The sequence below is a fragment of the Oncorhynchus kisutch genome, linkage group LG30 (genome assembly GCF_002021735.2).
Source record: "Oncorhynchus kisutch isolate 150728-3 linkage group LG30, Okis_V2, whole genome shotgun sequence".
Lineage (NCBI taxonomy): Eukaryota > Metazoa > Chordata > Actinopteri > Salmoniformes > Salmonidae > Oncorhynchus > Oncorhynchus kisutch.
The window spans coordinates 5,988,724-6,014,495 of NC_034203.2; the positions used below are offsets into that span (position 1 = coordinate 5,988,724).

General features: G+C 42.4%; 1 protein-coding gene across 18 annotated transcripts in view; it reads right to left on the reverse strand.

Annotated features, from left to right (window-relative positions):
- Positions 1–25,772, reverse strand: part of dlg1b (discs large MAGUK scaffold protein 1b) — a 242,222-nt gene that overhangs the window by 209,678 nt on the left and 6,772 nt on the right. For all 18 annotated transcript variants that reach the window (XM_020467259.2, XM_031810895.1, XM_031810894.1 and 15 more), the window contains exon 3: positions 14,614–14,777. In XM_020467259.2, coding sequence (XP_020322848.1) covers positions 14,614–14,777 — 164 coding nt within the window. The remainder of the gene's footprint in view (positions 1–14,613; positions 14,778–25,772) is intronic.

The following is a 25,772-nucleotide window of genomic DNA, read 5'->3' on the forward strand; positions in this document are numbered from 1 at the left end:
AATTGTGGTCCAACCCCAAACCATTACATACTGGCGTTTACCTCAGCTCATTGGCTATCTACCCAGCTAGATTTCAAGAAGATCAATAGTCATTGGGCAGAAATATAGTCAATCTATGAAGCTTCGCTAAAATTATTGGTGCGTCAGGTAGTCATTTATCGTTGTCTTCAAATCAGCTCACTTCGGTCAATTCTCCACGCAAAAAAAGACTGTTGCAAACATCCAGTGGAATGCACTGAAACCCACCATGACTATGTAAACGATTGTTTACAGGGGCGAATCACGCCGAATGCTCCGTAAAAAATTGATAGATGGAATTCACTGCACAAATAGTTTACAAAATGTTTAGATTTAGGCTATAAAAATGGATTTTATCAAAGTTTGTCATTTGATCAATAGGATACTCAGGAAGAGAAATAAGAGCAAGATATCAGAATATAAGTCATAGTTTTACCTTCAGATGTAAACGTGTAAAAACTGTCATGGCGGAAAATGGTTTGTTCTTGATTGCTCTTCTCAAACAAAAGCATGGGATTTGTTCTCTGTAATAGCTATTTTAAATTGGAAAACGTAGTTTGATTACCAAGATTCTAATCTTTTGAAGGGTGTAAGACACTTGCATTTTCAAGAATGTTACTAAGTTGTATTTTTAGTTGTCACTGAAATTTCCCCTGATGTTGGTCCCTGTACGGGTACAGCAGCCGTAACAGGTTGGAAGAAGTTTGGAACTACAAAGACTCTTCAAACTGAGCAATCGGGGGAGAAGGGCGTTGGTCAGGGAGGTGACCAAGAACCCAATGATCACTCGAACAGAGCTCTAGAGTTCCTCAGTGGAGATGGGAGGGCCTTCCATTTCTGCAGAACTCATCCAATCATGCATTTATTGTAGAGTGGCCAGACAGAAGCCACTCAGTAAATGGCACGACAGCCCGCTTGGAGTTTGCCAAAAGGCACTTAGACTCTCAGGCCATGAGAATTCTCTGGCCTGATGAAACCAAGATGGAACTTTTTGGCCTGAATGCCAAGTGTCACGTCTGGAGGAAACCTGGCACAATCCCTACGGTGAAGCATGGTGGTGGCACCATCATGTTTTTCAGCAGCATGGACTGGGAGGCTAGCCAGGATCGAGGCAAAGATGAATGGATTCAAGTGCAGAGATCCTTGATGAAAACCTGCTCCAGAGCGCTCAGGACCTCAGACTAGGGCAAAGGTTCACCTTCCAACAGGACAACAAACCCAAGCACACTGCCAAGACAACAAAGTGGCTTTGGGAACATTCTCTACATTTTCTTGAGTGGCCCAGCCAGAGCCCAGACTTGAACCCGATCGTAAATCTCTGGAGAGACCTGAAAATGGGTGTGCAGCAACGCTCCCCATCCAACCTAACAGAGCTTGAGAGGATCTGCAGAGAAGAATAGGATAAACTCCCCAAATACAGGTGTGCCAAGCTTGTAGTGTCACTCAAAAATAATTGATGCTGTATTCGCTAAAAAAGGTGCTTCAAAGTAGAGTAAAGGGTCTAGTGCAATAAATCGGTAAGATGCTCTGACAGCTGATGCATAAAGTTAGAGAGAGAAGTAAGGGAAGTAAGCTCCAGCTTGAGATTTTTGCAATTTGTTCCAGTCATTGGCAGCAGAGAACTGGAAGGAAAGGCAGCCAAAGCAGGAGTTGGCTTTGGATGACCAGTGAGGTTTCTCTGCTGGAGCGCGTGCTATGGGTGGGTGTTGCTATAGTGACCAGTGAGCTTAGATAAGGCAGCGCTTTACCTAGAAAAGACTTAGATGACCTGGAGCCACTGGGTTTGGTGACGAATATGAAGCGAGGGCCAGCCAACGAGAGCATACAGGTCGCATTGGTGGATAGTATATGGGGCTTGTGTGACAAAACGGATGGCACTGTGATAGCTAATTGGATGCAGTCTGAGCAGAGGCTATTTTGGAGGCTATTTTGTAAATGACATAGCCAAAGTCTAGGATAGTCAGTTTTACGAGGTAATATTTAGCAACGTAAGTGAAGGAGGCTTTGTTGTGAAATAGGAAGCCGATTCTAGATTTAATTTTGGATTGGAGATGCTTCATGTGAGTCTGGAAGAATTTACAGTCTAACCAGACACCTAGGTATTTGTAGTTGTCCACAAATTCTAAGACCGAACCATCCAGAGTAGTGATGCTAGACGGGCGTGGGCAGCGGTTGAAGAGCATGCATTTAGTTTGACTTGCATTTAAGATCACCTGGAAGCCACGGGAGGAGTGTTATATGGCATTGAAGCTCATCTGGAGGTTTGTTAAGTGTCCAAAGAAGGGCCAGACGTATACAGAATGGTGTCGTCTGCGTGGAGGTGGGTCAGAGCATCACCAGCAGCAAGAGACGTCATTGATTTATACAGAGAAAAGAGTCCGCCCGAGATTTGAACCCTGTGGCAGACCCATAGAGACTGCAGGAGGTCCAGACAGCATGCCCTCTGATTTGACACACTGATCTCTATCAGAGAAGTAGTTGGAAAACCAGGTCAGAAGTCATTTGAGAAACCAAGGCTGTTGAGTCTGCCGATAAGAATGCAGTGATTGAAAGTTGAAAGCCTTGGCCAGGTCGATGAAGACGGCTCCACAGTACAGTCTTTTATCGATGGCGGTTATATTATTTAGGACCTTGAGCGTGGCTGAGGTGCACCCTAGACCAGCTCGGAAACCAGATTGCATAGCGGAGAAGGTACGGTGGGATTCGAAATGGTCGGTGATCCACTAACTTTGCTTTCGAAGGCTTTAGAAAGGCAGGGTAGGATAGATATAGGTCTGTAACCGTTTTGGTCTAGGGTTATTCCCCTTTGAATATGGTGTCTTGTCTTTGGCATCATTAAAGGGAAGACTTATTTTATCAAATAATTTTCTGTAATTATTATTACGTGATTAAACTAATCATGTAAACGTAATTAACTAGGATGTCGGGGCACCAAGATAAATCTTCAGATTAAAATTAAATTTTCCTAATATACCTTTTCAGATATTTTAATATCTGATCAATAAGTCTAATTAATTTATTATTCTTTACCTCAAGTTAGTCTCATTCCAAACGTCGTAAATTGTTATCTACACGAACCCAGTCTTCACTATTTATTTTTTTAAACTTTTATTTAACTAGGCAAGTCAGTTAAGAACAAATTCTTACTTTCAATGACGGCCTAGGAACAGTGGATGAACTGCCTGTTCAGGGGCAGAACGACAGATTTGTACCTTGTCAGCTCGGGGATTTGAACTTGCAACCTTTCAGTTACTAGTCCAACACTAGGCTACCCTGCCGCCCCAACTATGAATCATCCATACATCAATTGTCTTAATCGTTTATTTACTAACTAAATAATCACAGAAATGCATAAACAAACAAACAGCAGGTTTGGAAATGATAGGGGATTTGCCCTAGTGGCTTAAATCGATATGACAGCTTGGTAGAAAAAGGGCGAGAACACAAAAGTTGATTGATAAAAATACTAATCCTTTGCACATGAACGCTCACTCATTCAGGAAAAATTGCCATGAATATACACTGCTCAAAAAAATAAAGGGAACACTAAAATAACACATCCTAGATCTGAATGAATGAAACATTCTTAAATACTTTATTCTTTACAAAGTTGAATGTGCTGACAAAATTACAATAATGATCAATGGAAATCAAATTAAATCAACCCATGGAGGTCTGGATTTGGAGTCACACAAAATTAAAGTGGAAAACCACACTACAGGCTGATTTAACTTTGATGTAATGTCCTTAAAACAAGTCAAAATTAGGCTCAGTAGTGTGTGTGGCCTCCACGTGCCTGTATGACCTCCCTACAACGCCTGGGCATGCTCCTGATGAGGTGGCGGATGGTCTCCTGAGGTATCTCCTCCCAGACCTGGACTAAAGCATCCGCCAACTCCTGGACAGTCTGTGGTGCAAGCTGTGGTTGGTGGATGGAGCGAGATATTATGTCCCAGATGTGCTCAATTGGATTCAGGTCTGGGGAACGGGCGGGCCAGTCCATAGCATCAATGCCTTCCTCTTGCAGGAACTGCTGACATACACCAGCCACATGAGGTCTAGCATTGTCTTGCATTAGGAGGTACCCAGGGACAACCGCACCAGCATATGGTGTAACAAGGGGTCTGAGGATCTCATCTCGGTACCTAATGGCAGTCAGGCTACCTCTGGCGAGGACATGGAGGGCTGTGCGGTCCCCCAAAGAAATGCCACCCCACACCATGACTGACCCGCCGCCAAACCGGTCATGCTGGAGGATGTTGTAGGCAGCAGAACACGTGCTCTGTGTGAACCTGCTTTCATCTGTGAAGAGCACCAGCGCCAGTGGCGAATGTGCCAATCTTGGTTCTCTCTGGCAAATGCCAAACGTCCTGCACGGTGTTGGGCTGTAAGCACAACTCCCACCTGTGGACGTCGGGCCCTCATACCACCCTCATGGAGTCTGTTTCTAACCGTTTGAGCAGACATGCACATTTGTGGCCTGCTGGAGGTCATTGTGCAGGGCTCTGGCAGTGCTCCTCCTGCTCCTCCTTGCACAAAGGCGGAAGTAGCGGTCCTGCTGCTGGGTTGTTGCCCTCCTACGGCCTCCTCCACGTCGCCTGATCTACTGGCCTGTCTCCTGGTACCTGAGCCACTTGTGTGGGTTGTAGACTCCGTTTCATGCTACCACTAGAGTGAAAGCACCGCTAGCATTCAAGTGACCAAAACATCAGCCTGGAAGCATAGGAACTGAGTAGTGGGCTGTGGTCCCCACCTGCAGAACCACTCCTTTATTGGGGGTGTCTTGCTAATTGCCTATAACTTCCACCTGTTGTCTAATTCCATTTGCACAACAGCATGTGGACTTTGTCAATCAGTGTTCGCTTCCTAAGTGGACAGTTTGATTTCACAGAAGTGTGATTGACTTGGAGTTACATTGTGTTGTTTAAGGGTTCCCTTTATTTTTTTGAGCAGTGTATACATTTATGCTCAGTGTGTCGGTGTGATCTCTGTTGGAAAGTTCAGTTGAACGTTGCATCCCTGGAGTCTTTCGTGGTTAGAAGGGATACTTCAGAGTCCCATTCATGTTCTTATAGAATAGATGTTTCAGTGGTTGTCGGTCTTCACATTCCCGGTAGACAAATTCTAGCTGCAGACTAGTAATTAGTATCGAAGATTAGCTCTTATTCTGTCGGTATCGATAGTTTGAGTTTGACCATATCCACCAGTGTAGCCAATACTCCACGTGGTTTGGTTAGGAATTCAACAACTGTTACAACCTTAGTTCGCTCAGCTGACAGAGGAATGCATGGTCTGAGCTCAAACCATATCCCTCTCGGTAATCGAGGTACGCATGGTCTGAAGATGATTTCTCCAGGTGGGGGTTTTATTCAGGAATGTGGGAAAGGGCTGCCCCATGATGCCAGATCAATCTCAAATCAATGTTCTTTTTCATTAAACAGTTTAAAATCACATTACATAATTTCAGTTTCATCTCTACTCGTTCATTTTATACAATAATTAGATGCAAATCTCATAACGGAGCCTCGTATTAACAGAGTTATGGTAATGTGGCTGTATTGTCTCATGAGTTCAAACATTAAGTAAAAAACAGAAAATAGAAGTTGCAAACGATTAAAGCAGCAGTAAAATAACAACCGAGGCTATATATAGGGGGTACCAGTACAGAGTACAGAGACAGATCTGTCAGGTTCAATCCATTTGTAGATTATTCTCAGGAGAAAAGCATGTGAAGATTAATATTACCTAACATGCCACACAGACAAGATGAGAAAGGAACAGCTTTTTTAAAACTCAGAAACCAGTCTGTCAGGCAGGTGATCAAATCAGATTTGTGCCTCTGCAATAATATATTTGCTCTACTCTACTGACCAATCAATGACGCAAAATGCCATAACAGCAGACAGTGCACCGTTTTCAGGGTGCTATTCCGGTAGTATTTGGCCATTTGAAGTGGGGAAAAGCATTCAGTTGTCAGGCTGACCAGAGGGACTTGTTCTCAACTTGCCTACCTGGTTAAATAAAGGTAAAATAAATAAAATTAAAATAAAAGGGCTAAATGTGCTATGATAGTGAAATGCCTTTTCATGTAAAAGCCAACTCATGAGAGAAAATTAAACAATCACTAATGTGTGTCCACAGCGTGCAATGGACTGTCAAAGCAGCAGGATGCCTGAAGCAGCAGTAGCGCCAAACAAACATTACATTCTAAAGTTTGTTTTATTATTAGATTATGCATTTCAAATGTCATGGTGTGCTGTGTAACAATGTAACATGGACTAATCTTTTTTAAAAGGTTTTTCCATTGTTAAAATCAAAACAAACAAAAAAATATTAACATCATAAGTGTCTGAATACTAACATCCGTTTGGATATCTGGACATTCGAGTAACCGTGCCCATCCCGCTCAAAGCAGTTCAGGAGTGAACGAGCAGCAGTCACTGAGTTACCTATTAAAAATGCAGAGCGCTCTCTCCCAATATCTTCATGTATGGTGGACCATGAGGCGCATACGTCAGAGAGCAGCTGTCAAAACAGCCTTGGTGTATATTACACAATGTTTCAGACTAAAACTCTAGTGATAGATGACATAGCTATAAGATGTCACTCAGAAGGTACCTCCTGGTGGATAAGGCACAGTATGTTCTGAAAGAGGGCAGGGCAGGTCAGGGGGAGAAGAGACAGAATGGCAGAGAAGTACTGTGCCTTGAAATGCAGCAAACTGATAAATATTTCATGTTTGTAGGATTCTGTGACTAGTGTGCCTCCATTTTCAAAGCAGGGTTGTTGAAATTCATTTGAATAAGGCTTCTCAAAGCAAAGCATGATGGTGCAAAAACTTTTTGAAACACTAACCCAAAACAAATATTTCTGAAACCAAAACACCACTAAAAACCACTAAAAATCACAACATTCACGTCAATGCTGGGAAATCTGGTCCAAAAGCAGTGTCAACTAACTTTTGGATCTACAGTACCTTCTGAAAGTATTCATAATCCTCGACTTAATCCACAATTTTGTTGCATTACAGCTAGATTTTTTTTCCACACAATAACCCATAATGACAGTGATTAAAATTTGCCAATTTATAGTAAATTAAAGACAGAAATCTCACCCGAGTCAATACGTTAGAATCAAATTGTGCAGTTATTACAGCTGTGCGCCTGTCTAAGTCTAAGAGCTTTATACACCTGTATAAGCCGTGAGAAAAAAGCAGAAATTGAATTACCCTTTGAGCATAGTGAAGTTATTAATTACACATTTGATGTTGTATCAATACACCCAGTCAATACAAAGATACAGGCGTCCTTCATAACTCCGTTGCCGGCGAGGAAGGAAAGCGCGCAGAGATTTCACCTTGAGGCCAATGGTGACTTTAAAAACAGAGTTTAATGGCTGTGATGGGAGAAAACTGGATGGATCAACATTGTACACTGAACAAAAATTTAAAAGGCAACATGCTACAATTTAAGATTTTAACTGAGTTACAGTTCATAAGGAAATCAGTCAATTGTAATAAATTCATTAGACCCTGATCTATGAATGTCACACCTTAGAATACAAATATCTATGTTGGTCACATACAGTGCAATGGGAAAGTGTTCAAACTAGTGATGTCGATATGACATTTTTGGCCGATACCAATATCCGATATTTACCTTTACAAAAAAAACATCCCGATAATTAATTTGTGGCCTTTTAATGCATTTTAGTACAGTTAAATAGCTAACACACACACGCAGAGGTCTAAGGCACTGCATCTCAGCGCAAGAGGCGTTACTACAGTCCATGGTTCGAATCCAGACTATCACATCCAACCGTGATTGGGAGTCCCATAGGGCGGAACACAATTGGCCCAGTGTCGCCAGGGTTAGGCCATCATTGTAAATAAGAATATATTCTTAACCGACTTGCCTAGTGAAATAAAGGTTACACACACACCACACTAACCAAACAGTTATGTTGTTGGCATTTACGTATATCCCTATTACCAGTAAAAACCCATTTCTTTCAATAACTTGCTGTGCTGTTTCATTGTTCAGTCATTTCATTCTCAACCAGTATTTCTATGGAATGCCGTTTGGTTCTTTACATGTCAAAAAAGATACGTGTCAAATAACACTATTTGACATGTCAAATAAGCTTGTTGACTAATCAGGACCTGAATATGACTGTACGTCACAATCATTGAATGCGTTTATACAATTTTACAGTTACACTATCACTTGTATTTCATATGTTACAACGATTCATTGATACGCATGCTATGATGCTGGTAAAGTTGTCTTGCTCACCTACAGTGCTGGTACAAAAAAAAATGGATGCAAACAATGTTCTTCCCCAAAAACAAAGCAAAATGACAATCTGTTTCAGTAGCTATAGTTAGCTAGCTAACTATATAGCTAGGTGTCATCTAAAATAACCCTAATTTATAAGACAGTTCTTATTTGTGGTGGTTGGACCCATCTGTGACGCTAGCCACAATAAGGATTTGCCGCAATAGTGGACTTTGTGGATAGCCTTCAAAATAAAGTACGTCATTGACAGTGATGCAAATGAACACATGTTCTAGTCTAAATATCTTACATGTGTGATTAAATGAAAGTTAGATTTTTATATAATTTTTTCTTTTGGCCGCGCTGCATTTTCCCTGTTTTTTGCCCAAGTGGACGCAACCGTCCCCTAGACCATAAGTAGTTAACAAGAAATGTGTGGAGTGGTTGAGAAACGAGTTTTAATGACTCCAACCTAAGTGTATGTAAACTTTCGACTTCAACTGTATCTTCATCGCAAAGAGTTTATGAAAACTTAAGACACTAAAGAGGCCTTTCTATGGACTCTGAAAAACGCCAAAACAAAGATGCCCAGGGTCCCTGCTCATCTGCGTGAACGTGCTGCAAGGAGGCACTGCAGATGTTGCCAGGGTAATAAATTGCAATGACCGTACTTGTGAGACGCCTAAGACAGCGCTACAGGGAGACACCTGCACAGGATCGGTACATCCGAACATCACACCTGTAGGACAGGTACAGGATGACAATAACTGCCCGAGTTACACCAAGAATGCACAATCCCTCCATCAGTGCTAAAACTGTCCGCAATAGGCTGAAAGAGGCTGGACCGAGGGCTTGTATACCTGTTGTAAGGCAGGTCCTCACCAGACATCACCAGCAACAACGTCGCCTACGGACACAAACCCACAGTCGCTGGACCACACAGGACTGGCAAAAAAGTGCTCTTCACTGACGAGTCGCGGTTGTGTCTCACTGGGGTGATGGTCGGGTTCGCGTTGGTGGTCAAAAGAATGAACGAGGCCTGTACTCTGGAGCAGGATCGATTTGGAGGTGGATGGTCAGTCATGGTCTGGGGGTGGTGTGTCACAGCATCATCGGAATGAGCTTGTTGTCATTAGCAATCTCAACGCTGTGTGTTATAGGGAAGACACCCTCCTCCCTCATGTGGTACCCTTCCTGCAAGCTCATCCTGACATGACCCTCCAGCATGACAATGCCACCAGCCATACTGCTCGTTCTGTGTGTGATATCCTGCAAGATATGATGTCAGTGTTCTGCCATGGCCAGCGAAGAGCCCGGATCGCAATCCCATAGAGCACGTCTGGGATCTGTTGGATCGGAGGGTGAGGGCTTGGGCCATTCCCCCCAGAAATGTCTGGGAACTTGCAGGTGCCTTGGTGGAATAGTGGGGTAACATCTCACAGCAAGAACTGGCAAATCTGGTGCAGTTCATGAGAAGGAGATGCACTGCAGTATTTAATGCAGCTGGTGGCCACACCAGATACTGATTTACTTTAGATTTTTACACCCCCGTTCAGGGACACATTATTCAATTCATGCTAGTCACGTCTGTGGAACTTCAGTTTGTCTCAGTTGTTGAATCTTATGTTCATACAAATATTTACACGTTAAGTTTGCTGAAAATAAACAGTTGACAGTGGGAGGACGTTTATCTTTTGAGTTTAAATCACACAAAAAATTAAAGGCACACGTAGCCTACATATCTATACATACAAACTATCTAGTGGAGAGGCGTTGCGCCATGAGGTGTTGCTTTATCGGTTTGGAACCAGGTTTGCTGTACATTTGAGCAATATATGACAGAACGGAGTTCATGCAATAATGGCTCTATACAATACTGTACACTGTGTATTTGGGGATTTTGAGAAGACTCCTGGTGGCATGTCTGGTGGGGTAAGCGTGTGTCAAAGCTGTGTGTAAGTTGACTAGGCAAACAATTTGGAATATAACACATTGTTTCTTATAAAAATAAGTGATTCAGTAAGTCCACCCTCAACTCTAACCCAAGAGAGTCTGGCATAGTATTTATATTAAGGCCTCCGATTACAATGAAGAGCAAGGCGTGCCGCTCTGTTCTGGGACAGCTTCAGCTTAACTAGGTCTTTCCTTCCAGCACCCGACTGGACAATAATCAAGACAAGACTATAGTCTGCAGGACTTGCTTTTGGAGTGCGGTGTCAAAAAAGAAGAGCATCTCCATATTACAGACAGACCTCTCCCCATCTTTACAACCGTTGAATCTATAAATGTTGACCATGACAGTTCACAATCTAAGGTAACGCCAAGTAATTTAGTCTCAACTTGTTCAACAGCCACACCATTCATTACCAGATTCAGCTGAGATCTAGAACTTAGGGAATGTTTTGTACCAAAAACAATGCTCTTAGTTTTAGAGATGTTCAGAACCAGTTAATTACTGGCCATCCATTCCAAAACAGAATGCAACTCATTGTTAAGGGTTTCAGTGACTTCATAATCTGTGGTTGCTGATGAGTATATGGTTGAATCAGCATACATGGACACACATGCTGTTTAATGCCAGTGGCAAGTCAATGGTAAAAATAAAAAACAAGAGTAGAGAGAGGGCCGAGAGCTGCCCTGCGGAACAGCACACTTTACATGTTTTACATTAGAGAAGCTTCCATTAAAGAAGACCCTCAGTTCTATTAGATGGATACCTCTGAATCCACATCCGCTTGAAAAGCCATAACATCAGTTCTGAACAGGTTATGGTCAATAATATCAAATGCTGCACTAAAATCTAATAGCACAGCTCAATCTTCTTATCAATTTCCTATTAACAGTCAGTCATTTGTGTCAGTGCAGTACATGTCGAGTGCCCTTCTCTATAAGCACGCTGAAAGTCTTGATTTGTTTACAGAGAAATAGCATTTGTATTTGGTCATTGTTTTTTCTAACAGTTTGGTAAGAGCTGGCAGCAAGCTGATAGGTATGTTGTTAGAAACAGTAAAGGCCCCTTTACCACTCTTGGGTAGCGAAATGACTGGCTTCTCAAGCCTGAGGACAAAAGACTTTCCTCTAAAGATATGAGATTGGAATGGCTCTAGAGTCAGCTACCGTCCTCAGCAGCTTTCCATGTAAATTGTCAATGCCAAGAGGTTTATCATTATTGATCGATTTAAAAAAAATCCACCTCTCCCATACTAACTTTCAATGCATTTCTTACATTATGATTTATGCTTGAGTACGATAGCTCAGTTTGTTGGCATGTCCTGCCTCAGTTCGCCCACTTTGCCAATTTATTTATTTTATTTTATTTTACCTTTATTTAACCAGGTAGGCAAGTTGAGAACAAGTTCTCATTTACAATTGCGACCTGGCCAAGATAAAGCAAAGCAGTTCGACAGATAAAACGACACAGAGTTACACATGGAATAAAAACAAACATACAGTCAATAATGCAGTATAAACAAGTCTATATACAATGTGAGCAAATTAGGTGAGAAGGGAGGTAAAGGCAAAAAAGGCCATGATGGCAAAGTAAATACAATATAGCAAGTAAAATACTGGAATGGTAGTTTTGCAATGGAATTCATTTGCCAATGAAGTAATCATAAATAATTGCCAACGTCGAATGGTTGTGATGAATAAGCATCGGATTCAATGAAGAGGGAGTTGAATGTCTTTCTGCCCATAATTTCATTTAAAGTACTCCAACATTATTTTCCATCATTCTTTATATCATTGATCTTGGCTTCATAATAGTTATTTTTGTGTTTAGTCACAATTTCTCAATTGGCAGTCAGTAAGCCAGTCAGATCTGCAGCCAACCTTATTAGCCACTCCTTTTGACCCATCTCTTTCAACCATATAGTTTTTCCACTCATCAGTCCATGGAGACTTCACAGTTCTAACAGTCTGTTTCTTAATTAACAGGTGCATGTTTATCAATAATTGGAAAAAGCCATTTTAAAAAATGAATCAAGTGCAGCATCTGGATGCTCCTTATAAATCACATCAGACCAACAAATATTTGTATCATCCACATAACACGGAACCCAAACCGGCTGCGCATGTGCGCCATCTTGCGCTATCGTGCATACATTTATTTTGTCCCCCTACACCAATCGTGATCACGACACGCAGGTTAAAATATCAAAACAAACTGAAACAATGACATTAATTTGGGGACAGGTCGAAAAGCATTAAACATGTATGGAATTTAGCTAGCTAGCTTGAATTTGCTAGCTAATTTGTCCTATTTAGCTAGCTTGCTGTTGCTAGCTAATTTGTCCTGGGATATAAACATCGAGTTATTTTACCTGAAATGCACAAGGTATTCTACTCCGACAATTAATCCACACATAAAACGGCCAATTTTTTCATCTTAGAAATTATATGGTGATTGGCAACTACATTTACCACGACAACCGGCAAAACATTGTCTTTCAATCACCCACGTGGGTATAACCAATGAGGATGGCACGTGGGTACCTGCTTCTATAAACAAATTAGGAGATGGGAGAGGCAAGACATTCAGCATGATCTGCATCAGAAATAGAAAGGAGTTCTATTTTAGCCCTTGGCATCGCTGACAATTGTTGGCGCGTGCGAGCTGTGTGGGTGCAATAATTCAATAACATGATTTCTAAATGTATTTTGCATTGCTCGCGCATGCGACGTGTCCGGTCTGGTCAGCATGTAAGAGCCACAGCAAAATATTTTCTATGATCTCATACAGCTTTTGGAACTTTGACTTTCACCACAAAGGGAATGATACAGATATCCATAATTAAGCATCTCTGTGTAGTACAGATTAGGGACCCTTCTGGTTACCGTAATTCCAGAACCGGATGTAAACACACTTCACCTACTGTAGATCAATAACCAAAACAAACAAAAAAATCTAACTTCTTGGATATAGGGGGCGCCATTTAAATTTTTGGATGAAAAACATTCCAGTTTTAAACAAGATATTTTGTCACGAAAAGATGCTCGACTATGCATATAATTGACAGCTTTGGAAAGAAAACACTGACGTTTCCAAAACTGCAAAGATAGTCTGTGAGTGCCACAGAACTGATGTTACAGAAAAAAACAGATAAAAATTCAATTAGGAAGTACCGCATTTTTTGAAACCGCCTCATGGCAATGACTCCTTATATGGCTGTGAAGGAGCTAGGAGTCAGCTTACGTTTCACGTTTTCCCCAAGGTGTCTGTAGCATTGTGACGTATTTGTAGGCATTTCATTTGGAAGATTGACCATAAGACACTACATCTACCAGGTGGTCGCTTGGTGTCCGTCGCAATTATTGCTTAATCTCCAGCTGCAGTATTTTTCCGTTTGCTTCTGATGAGAAGCCAATTGCCACCACTGATAGATTATCAAATAGATATTTGAAAAACACCTTGAGGATTGATTCTAAACAACGTTTGCCATGTTCCTGTCGATATTATGGAGCTAATATGGAAAAAAGTTTGGCGTTGTAAGTGACTGCATTTTCCGGTCTTTTTCTTAGTCAAACGTGATGAACAAAACGGAGCTATTTCATCTACACAAATAATATTTTGGGATAAACTGAACATTTGCTATCTAACTGAGAGTCTCCTCATTGAAAACACCCGAAGTTCTTCAAAGGTAAATGATTTTATTTGAATGCTTTTCTTGTTTTTGTGAAAATGTTGCCTGCTGAATGCTAGGCTTAATGCTATGCTAGCTATCAATACTCTTACACAAATGCTTGTGTAGCTTTGGTTGAAAAGCATATTTAGAAAATCTGAGATGACAGTGTTGTTAACAAAAGGCTAAGCTTGTGTTTCAATATATTGATTTCATTTCATTTGCGATTTTCATGAATAGGAAACGTTGCGTTATGGTAATGAGCTTGAGGCTATGATTACGCTCCCGGATAGGGGATTGCTCGACGCTAGAGGTAAGGTGTCATGTTCAGCAGACATTATGAAACTTAATTCGGAGCATATATTTAAGAGTTTTAGAAACACATGGTCACACAAAAAAAGTGTTTTTACTGTAATTGTTTGCATCTGCACAGCTCTTCCATTAAAATGTGCCATTGTGAAATAAATGTTTTGTTTGGCATGCATTTTAAAGTAAATAATTCTGAGTTAAAGTGTAATTCTGTTAGATGAAGGGCAATTCCTCTATTTCACATGTGAAGCACCTCCCTGACATGAGATGGGGGGCAAGGGCCCTTTACAAAATACAAACAAAAACAATTCCACATTTCTTATCCCCAAGTGACCCATGATGCTACATACTCTATATACCATCGCTGACCATGAATCGTCCCCTCTTACCTCTATGCTGGTGCTAAGGCTTGGCAGAGTGTTTGAGGTCACCGTTGTGCTTTTGAGGCTAGAGAAATCCCACAGGTTGACCGGCAGCATGGGCTCCGCCGTCTTCGGGGACTCCACACATTTCTGATTATCCAATAAGGTCACTTCGTAAAATTCCTGGATATCTGAAGCAAGACAGGAGAGACAGTTTAGTTACATTTATTTAGTTTGCTTATTTGGACAGAAAAAAAGACTATTCAAAACAAAGTTGTTTTTAAAACATATTAGAAGAAAAGGACAAGTGTGTGATGTGTTTATGCTGGCATTCATTACTCTGTTAGTCTGTGTTGTACTATTACTTTCCTCTGGTGTTATTCTGCATCAACCTTTTGGCTCATTACACCTCACAACAGCCATGTCTTCAGTAATATGGCAACTCAATGAGAGAGAACAAGTGCTACCAAATACACTCAGCTAGAGAACTAATACATCTCAGTGTAATAACTTGACAGATGAATTTAATTATTGGGAAGCAGGATCCGAGTAGGCTGGGGTCAGCAGTCAGTTTAAAATTATGATCTCCAGGAACATCCGCCAGGAATCCTGCCATAGCTGTAGGCATATTCAGACTGACATTCTGAGGAAAGGAACTGACATGATTACCAGTCCTAAACTGGAGTTGATTACCAGTGTTGTTGTATGTTATAAATAGTTACGTAAACTGGAATGAACCACCCAAGATAGACAAGGTAGCTGCAGTGAGCTTGGAAGGGGAGGGGCTGTAAAGGACATGAACAGCTGTTACAACTTTCATTGGGTTACACTCAGGCATGGCAGAGGTCAGTTGCTTATTCTTGTCTGAGCAACAACTGAACTTAGCAAGAGACACAACCCTGTGTAAAATTCTCTGTGTGCCTTCCATGACAAACATTTCGGAAGCGTTATACAAATCTCGTGTAGCCGGCAGTCAAATTCCACATGACCGTTTAGTCACCGTAGTAATTAGGCTTCTCCAAGCTCTGATGCTGGTCATTACTAGCTTACCAAACTCAATAATAAAATAATTACATGCATAATTTCATTTGCAGTTACTTGATAATGGTGTTTCCGCTAATGGAACATTCATGCTTATAGCCTACTACCATGTGCGCTTATGTAAAATAGCCAAATAGTTTATCAACAATTTAAGCAAAACGTTCTGATCTGTTGCGTCAGCCACATATAAAAAATGTAATTCTAGTGATAGATTCCAAATGAATACAATCGCATCCCACAACTGCTCTAGACAGTTTGGAATATTTCTCGCACAGAATAGGTCGACTTTTGAACTATGGGGGATAGTAGATTGACATTGGCTAGTGATTTTGATGTTCCTTAGGCCTACTCATCTTGTTGGCTGATGAAAAATGTGGACAGTTCTTACAATATGCACCTCGGAAATTGGATAACAACGCGGAGTGGCGTCCCCGATGTGTCAGTCTTAACTTGTTGCCTGTGATAAAGACCCGATCATGTGACAGAGAGCCGTGTGAGTGAGAGACGCTTCAGATTGTGCAGCACACTCAGGGAGAAGGGCACAACATAGCACTCCGGGTCGCAAAAGTCAAGGATTTTTTTTAGGGTTCATTACGGGGATGCCACCGTGAAATTCGAGGCATTATCAAGTGCTTGTCAAATTGTGACAGACTATTGGCGTGTGTACGGCCTGCACACAAAAAAAAGCCTTTCAAGCAACTTTTTTCTAAACCTCATTAGTCTCATCATGCAGCCTTACAATGTATTAAAAATCTAAACATATAGCCCAACATTTGTAGAACTGAAGTTACATTAATTAATAACTAAATTAAGCAAATAGGAATACCTATCTTTGTTAACCGCTCAATAGCCGCATGTGCGCATTCCCTCAAATCGTTAGGAGAAAATAGTTATTTTATTCAGCTTTCTCAAATCGGGCTGCAAAAGAGATGGAGAATCTGGCTAAGAGATTGTATTAGGTCGTTGGTCACCAAACTGTCGAATGCAATCGAATGGTCAAACTAAGGAATTCCTAGTCAATCACCAAACATATCGGGGTAAAAAACGATAAAGCCGTGCATTCCTATCATCTGTCCTCGTGCTCCTAGACCTTAGTGCTGCTTTTGATACCATCAATCAACACATTCTTTTGGAGAGATTGGAAACCCAAATTGGTCTACAATGGACATGTTCTGGCCTGGTTTAGATCTTATCTGTCGGAAAGATATGTTTTAAATCGTTAGTATTCTGCTATCCACGGTTTGTGGTCATCAGATTTTCGAGCTAAAGGATAGCTATCGCCAGTTTTGTACGGCGCAGCGCGGCTCGGAACAGAACATACAGGACCAATTTTTCTCTCCATGTCCCTGGATTTCAACTGCTCTCTGGACATTCATACCCGGATCTCACAGCTAGCTAGCTGCTATCCGTGTGACTATCGGCTTTCGTCGATTCCGGAGCAAACATCAATTATTCCGGAGCTAGCCAGCTCCGTCAATCACTCCTGGGCTGCAGTCACCTATCCGGACCCGTTTTACTGCCTACGCGGAGCCCCACCGGACCTTCACAACTGGACTGCCGACGTTATCTACCCGAAGGAGTTATCCGGCTGGCTCCTCCGTCGCGACGTTACCGTTAGCTGTCTTATCGGCTGCTATCTGAATAGACAATCGGACAATTTATTTATTTTTATTATTATGTTTTCTTCTTGGGCCTCTATAACTATATCTATTGTTTTTATTTTTGTTGTTATAGTGTGATTTGGATTAATCCCCTCTACCACACGGAACCCCACTAATCTACTGACGGAATGCAAGAGGTGGCTAATAACAGACCCCCATCCTATGCTAGCTTGCTACCGATGGCCTGGCTAGCTGTCTAAATCGCCGTGACCCCCAACCAACCTCTCCACTCACCGGACCCTTCTGATCACTCCACTAAGCATGCCTCTCCTTAATGTCAATATGCCTTGTCCATTGCTGTTCTGGTTAGTGTTTATTGGCTTATTTCACTGTAGAGTCCTGCTCACTATACCTTATCCAACCTATTAGTTCCACCACCCACACATGCAATGACATCTCCATGTTTCAATGATGTTTCTAGAGACAATATCTCTCCCTTCATCACTCAATACCTAGGTTTACCTCCACTGTATTCACATCCTACCATACCTTTGTCTGTACATTATACCTTGATGCTATTTTATCGCCCCCAGAAACCTCCTTTTACTCTCTGTTCCAGACGTTCTAGACGACCAATTCTTATTGCTTTTAGCCGCACCCTTATTCTACTCCTCCTATGTTCCTCTGGCGATGTAGAGGTGAATCCAGGCCCTGCAGTGCCTAGCTCCACTCCTATTCCCCAGGCGCTCTCTTTTGACGACTTCTGTAACCGTAATAGCCTTGGTTTCATGCATGTTAACATTAGAAGCCTCCTCCCTAAGTTTGTTCTATTCACTGCTTTAGCACACTCTGCCAACCCGGATGTTCTAGCTGTGTCTGAATCCTGGCTTAGGAAGACCATCAAAAATTCAGAAATTTTAATTTCCAAACATTTTCAGACCAGATAGAACTGCCAAAGGGGGTGGTGTTGCAATCTACTGCAAAGATAGCCTGCAGAGTTCTGTCCTACTATCCAGGTCTGTACCCAAACAATTTGAACTTCTACTTTTAAAAATCCACCTCTAAAAACAAGTCTCTCACCGTTGCCGCCTGCTATAGACCACCCTCTGCCCCCAGCTGTGCTCTGGACACCATATGTGAACGGATTGCCCCGCATCTATCTTCAGAGCTCGTGCTGCTAGGCGATCTAAACTGGAACATGCTTAACACCCCAGCCATCCTACAATCTAAACTTGATGCCCTCAATCTCACACAAATTATCAATGAACCTACCAGGTACTTCCCCAAAGCCTTAAACACAGGCACCCTCATAGATATCATCCTAACCAACTTCCCCTCTAAATACACCTCTGCTGTCTTCAACCAACATCTCAGCGATCACTGCCTCATTGCCTGCATCCGTAATGGGTCAGCGGTCAAACGACCTCCACTCATCACTGTAAAACGCTCCCTGAAACACTTCAGCGAGCAGGCCTTTCTAATCGACCTGGCCGGGGTATCCTGGAAGGATATTGATCTCATCCAGTCAGTAGAGGATGCCAGGATATTTTTTTTAAATGCCTTCCTAACCATCTTAAATAAACATGCCCCATTCAAGAAATTTAGAAGCAGGAACAGATATAGCCCTTGGTTCTCCCCAGACCTGACTGCCCTTAACCAACACAAAAACATCCTCTGCATTAGCATCGAACAGCCCCCGTGATAAGCAGCTGTTCAGGGAAGCTAGAAACCATTATACACAGGCAGTTAGAAAAGCCAAGGCTAGCTTTATCAAGCAGAAATTTGCTCCCTGCAACACTAACTCAAAAAAGTTCTGGGACACTGTAAAGTCCATGGAGAATAAGAACACCTCCTCCCAGCTGCCCACTGTACTGAAGATAGGAAACACTGTCACCACTGATAAATCCACCATAATTGAGAATTTCAATAAGCATTTTTTTACAGCTGGCCATGCTTTCCACCTGGCTACTCCTACCCCGGTCAACAGCACTGCACCCCCAACAGCAACTCGCCCAAGCCTTCCCCATTTCTCCTTCTCCCAAATCCATTCAGCTGATGTTCTGAAAGAGCTGCAAAATCTGGACCCCTACAAATCAGCCGGGCTAGAGAATCTGGACCCTTTCTTTCTAAAATTATCGCCACCCCTATTACTAGCCTGTTCACCTCTCGTGTCGTCTGAGATTCCCAAAGATTGGAAAGCAGCTGCGGTCATCCCCCTCTTCAAAGGGGGGGGGACACTCTTGACCCAAAATGCTACAGACCTATATCTATACTACCATGCCTTTCTAAGGTCTTCGAAAGCCAAGTCAACAAACAGATTGCCGACCATTTCGAATCTCACCATACCTTCTCTGCTATGCAATCTGGTTCCAGAGCTGGTCATGGGTGCATCTCAGCCACGCTCAAGGTCCTAAACGATATCTTAACCGCCATCGATAAGAAACATTACTGTGCAGCCGTATTCATTGATCTGGCCAAGGCTTTCGACTCTGTCAATCACCACATCCTCATCGGCAGACTCGACAGCCTTGGTTTCTCAAATGATTGCCTCGCCTGGTTCACCAACTACTTCTCTGATAGATTTCAGTGTGTCAAATCGGAGGGTCTGCTGTCCGGACCTCTGGCAGTCTATGGGGGTGCCACAGGGTTCAATTATTGGACCGACTTTCTTCTCTGTATACATCAATGAGGTCGCTCTTGCTGCTGGTGAGTCTCTGATCCACCTCTACGCAGACGACACCATTCTGTATACTTCTAGCCCTTCTTTGGACACTGTTAACAACCCTCCAGGCAAGCTTCAATGCCATACAACTCTCCTTCCGTGGCCTCCAATTGCTCTTAAATACAAGTAAAACTAAATGCATGCTCTTCAACCGATCGCTACCTGCACCTTCCCACCTGTCCAACATCACTACTCTGGACGGCTCTGATTTAGAATACGTGGACAACTACAAATACTTAGGTGTCTGGTTAGACTGTAAACTCTCCTTCCAGACCCATATCAAACATCTCCAATCCAAAGTTAAATCTAGAATTGGCTTCCTATTTCGCAACAAAGCATCCTTCACTCATGCTGCCAAACATACCCTTGTAAAACTGACCATCCTACCAATCCTCGACTTTGGCGATGTCATTTACAAAATAGCCTCCAATACCCTACTCAACCAATTGGATGCAGTCTATCACAGTGCAATCCGTTTTGTCACCAAAGCCCCATATACTACCCACCATTGCGACCTGTACGCTCTCGTTGGCTGGCCCTCGCTTCATACTTGTCGCCAAACCCACTGGCTCCATGTCATCTACAAGACCCTGCTAGGTAAAGTCCCCCCTTATCTCAGCTCGCTGGTCACCATAGCATCTCCCACCTGTAGCACACGCTCCAGCAGGTATATCTCTCTAGTCACCCCCAAAAACAATTATTTCTTTGGCCGCCTCTTTCCAGTTCTCTGCTGCCAATGACAAAAACCTCTGAAACTGGTAACACTTACCTCCCTCACTAGCTTTAAGCACCAACTGTCAGAGCAGCTCACAGATTACTGCACCTGTACATAGCCCACCTATAATTTAGCCCAAACAACTACCTCTTTCCCAACTGTATTTAATTTATTTAGCTCCTTTGCACCCCATTATTTTTATTTCTACTTTGCACATTCTTCCATTGCAAAACTACCATTCCAGTGTTTTACTTGCTATATTGTATTTACTTTGCCACCATGGCCTTTTTTGCCTTTACCTCCCTTCTCACCTCATTTGCTCACATTGTATATAGACTTGTTTATACTGTATTATTGACTGTATGTTTTACTCCATGTGTAACTCTGTGTCGTTGTATCTGTCGAACTGCTTTGCTTTATCTTGGCCAGGTCGCAATTGTAAATGACAACTTGTTCTCAACTTGCCTACCTGGTTAAATAAAAGGTAAAATAAAAAAATTAAAATAAAACATGGGACAGTTTGATTACAGACAAGGAAATAACAAATGAGAATTTGGAGCTAATGTATTAATCTTTACCTACCAACTGTACATAACTGAACCAGAAGTAAAATAGTGATTAACTTTTTTACTTTTATGGGTTCACCTGTTGGGATTTAGAGGGTTGCTTCAGAAACACCTCTGCCGAAACAGATGGAAGCTACTGCATAGGCACTGACTGGATGAGGCTCCAGTGGGACATGGGGAAGAGGCAGTTGTTGACAGGCGTGATAAGGATAACGAGGCGAAAGGGGTAAAACTGAGTCAGACTGGAGGGGGAGTTAAATTGTACAGTGGGTAACGGGGGAAAAATTGGTTCCGTCATCGTTTGCCGCCCTGTGAGTAAGTGAGCCAAACAGAAACTGGGTGCCATGTTCAAGCATTGGGGGAACATACAAAGATCACCTTGACCAAAACTATGGGATTTTTAGTACCTATGTGTCTGTGTAATGTCCAACCGCTTGCTAGTACCAAACAAGTAGTGAATGTCTGGAAAGTGGTACTAACAGCTAAAACTGCTTAAAACGTCTTATGGCTGAAGGGGCAGTATTGAGTAGCTTGGATGGAAGGTGCCCAGAGTAAACTGCCTGCTCCTCAATCACAGTTGCTAATATATGCATATTAGTAGTATTGGATAGAAAACACTGAAGTTTCTAAAACTGTTTGAATGATGTCTGAGTATAACAGAACTCATGGCAGGCAAAAACCTGAGAAGAAATCCAAACAGGAAGTGGTAAATCTGACAGTGGGCTAGGCCACTCCAGGACCTTAGTTGCCCTGGTGTTTCGGGTCGTTGTCATGCTGGAAGACCCAGCCACGACCCATCTTCAATGCTCTTACTGAGGGAAGGAGGTTGGTGGCAAAGATCTCGCAATAGATGGTCCCATCCATCCTCCCCTCAATACAGTGCAGTCGTCCTGTCCCTTTTACAGAAAAGCATCCCCAAAGAATGATGTTTCCACCTCCATGCTTCCCGGTTGGGATGGTGTTGTACTCATCCTTCTTCCTCCAAACATGGCGAGTGGAGCTGACCAAAAAGCTCTATTTTTGTCTCAGACCACATGACCTTCTCCCATTCCTCCTCTGGATCATCCAGATGGTCATTGGCGGGCCTGGACATGCGGTGGCTTGAGCAGGGGGACCTTGCGTGCGCTGCAGGATTTTAATCCATGACGGCATAGTGTGTTACTAATGTTTTTTTTTGAGACTGTGGTCCCAGCTCTCTTCAGGTCATTGACCAGGTCCTGCCGTGTATTTCTGGGCTGATCCTTCACCTTCCTCCTGATCATTGATGCCCCACGAGGTGAGATCTTGCATGGAGCCCCAGACCGAGGGTGATTGACCATCATCTTGAACTTCTTCCATTTTCTAATAAAATGCACCAACAGTTGTTGCCTTCTCACCAAGCTGCTTGCCTATTGTCCTGTAGCCCATCCCAGCCTTGTGCAGGTCTACAATTCTATCCCTGATGTCCTTACACAGCTCCCTGGTCTTGGCCATTGTGGAGAGGTTGGAGTCTGTTTGAGTGTGTGGACAGGTGTATTTTATACAGGTAATGAGTGGAGAACAGGAGGGCTTCTTAAAAACAGGTCTGTGGCAGCCGGAATTGTTACTGGTTGGTCGGTGATCAAATACTTATGTCATGCAATAAAATGCTAGGAAAACCTGCAAAATCGGCAGTGTATCAAATACTTGTTCTCCCCACTGTATATTTCTATGCCTAACAATTGTATTTTCATTGACATTTGAGTATATCTGTAAAATGATGTGGCTCTCTGCAATATCACCTGATGTTTTTGGAACTAGTGAACATAACGCAATGTATACGGAGAAGTTTTTTATATAAATATGCACTTTACCGAACAAAACATACATGTATCATGTAACATGAAGTCCTATGAGTGTCATCTGATGAAGATCAAAGGTTAGTGATTAATTTTCTCTATTTGTGCTTTTTGTGACTCCTCTCTTTGGCTGGAAAAAATGGCTGTGTTTTTCTGTGGCTTGGCTCTGACCTAACAATCATTTGTGGAGCTTTCGCTGTAAAGCGCATTTGAAATCGGAAAATGTGGGGGATTAACAAGATTACCTTTAAAATAGTATAAGATACATGTATGTTTGAGGAATTTTAATTATGAGATTTGTTTGAATTTGGCGCTCTGCACTTTCACTGGCTGTTGCCATATCAACCCCGTTAACGGGATTGCAGCCCTAAGAATTAAGTAAAATATTCACCTATGGTACAGTAGGTTTAAATTACAGGCTACTTTGTGATCAAGCTTGACGAGAAAGATTAAGCTACTTCACCTACATGAGTTGATCAAACGAATGCACAAAAAATACTTTTTTTGCTGTCAAACAAGGCCCCTTCATCCACCAGTCACTGCACTACAGCTATCAAGCCAGTGAAAACAAATGCTCATGTGCTGGTCTCGTGCTGCTGGTTTCCCAGGTTCCGGTCTTGTTTTCTGTTCAACCCTCTGGGGACAAGACTATGGTTAAAGACCGACCTTAAACAAAGTACTGTATTGATAGCCAATAAAAATGGGCCATTGTGGAAGATAGTTGTTTCACAGTACAAGCCTGTTAGATTTTATCTTAGGCAGGAGCTTTTAATAAACACGCAGTTACTGCCATCCATATCAAATGAGTTAAGAACAGCCTAATCATATCTACTTTTGAAGGCTGTACGCCACAGAAAGTTACATTTTCCGATAAAAAAAATGTTTTTAAGACTACACCCATTAGGACTCGATGTTATGAAGTTGAGCACTTAAGAGTCCTAGGAGACAGATTACAGCCTATTAAAGTCACTCGTTGTGCAAGTGGTTCTCAGCTCAACTAACCTAGTTACTGTCCATTACCATGTATAACTTCATGATGAATGCAAACAGTAAGGCTTTCATAAAATGGTTGTAGGGCATGACTCACAGCAGACCATATGCAGAACAATGTCAACTGCCAAACCAAATTCCAAATTGTACTAATTGTTAAATGCTTATTTTTATTTTTAAATGCTTATTACCATCACACATTATGGAGGTTGTATGTCTAAATGTTAACTAGGTTACAAGCCAATCCTAAAGGGAGACCTTTAGTTCAAATTAATGGAAAACACTGGGCACTGAGGCTGCAGTCTTAGTTGACTCTTTCTCTGCTTTGGTCTATTCTTGACCCTCTTTCTCTCTGCCATCCACTCTTTCTGTTCTTGGTCTACCCTCTGTCATCCAGTGAAAATGCAGTAAATCAGCAGCAGGGGGATTAGGATTTGTGGTAATCACCATGTCAACAGACGGATTACATTTTGTCTGGCCCTCTGCATACATATCTTGGATTGGGGGGGGGGGGGGGGGGTGGATTGCAAACTGTGGCATTAATCTATTTTTCATAAGCAACATTCAGAAATGGTGGAGGGTCAGTGTGCATGCATGCGTATGAGGGAAGCTAATGCTGAAATGAAAAGGAATAGGTGTGTGTGTGTACAATGCATTTGGAGTATTCAGACCCCTTGACTTCTTCCACTTTGTTACAATACAGCCTTATTCTAAAATGGATTCAATTGTTTTTTTACTCAATCTACACACAATAGCCCATAATGACCAAGCAAAAAGTTGACAATAATTAAATACAAAAAAACATCACATTTACATAAGTACTCAAACCCTTTACTCAGTACATTGTTGAATAACCTTTTGGCAGTAAAGCCTTGAGTCTTTGGTATTACGCTATAAGCGTGGCACACATTTTGGATACTTTCTCCCATTCTTCTCTGCAGATCCTCAAGCTCTGTCAGTTGGATGGGGAGCGTCACTGCACAGCCATTTTCAGGTCTCTCCAGCAATGTTCAATCGCGTTCAAGTCCGGGCTATGGCCTGGCCACTCAAGGGCATTTAGAGAATTGCCCCAAAGCCACTCCTGCGATGTCTTGGCTGTGTGCTTAGGGTCAATGTCCTGTTGGAAGATGAACCTTCGCCTCGGTCGGAGGTCCTGAGCACTCTGGGGCAGGTTTTTGTCAAGGATCTCCGTACTTTTCTCTGTTTATATTTCCCACAATCCTGACTAGTCTCCCGGCAACTGAAAAACATCCACACATGATGCTGCCATTAAACCAGAGAATCTCATTTCTCATGGTCTTTCAGCAAACTCCAAGCGGGCAGTCATGTGCCTTTTACATCTGGCCACTGATTGGAGTGCTGCACAGATGGTTGTCCTTCAGGAAGGTTCTCCCATCTCCACAGAGGAACTCTGTCAGAGTGACCATCGGGTTCTTGGTCACCTCCTTGACCAAGGCCCTTCTCCCCCGATTGCAGTTTGGCCGAGCGGCCAGCTCTAGGAAGAGACTTGGTGGTTCCAACCTACTTCCATGTAAGAATTATGGAGGCCATTGTTCTTGGGTACCTTCAATTCAGAAGACATTTTTGGTACCCTTCTCCCATCTGTGCTTCAACACAATCCTGTCCTGAGCTCTACAGACAATTCCTTCGACCTCAAGACTTGGTTTTAACTCTGACATGCACGGTCAACTGTGGGACCTTATATAGACCGGTGTACCTTTACAAATCATGTCC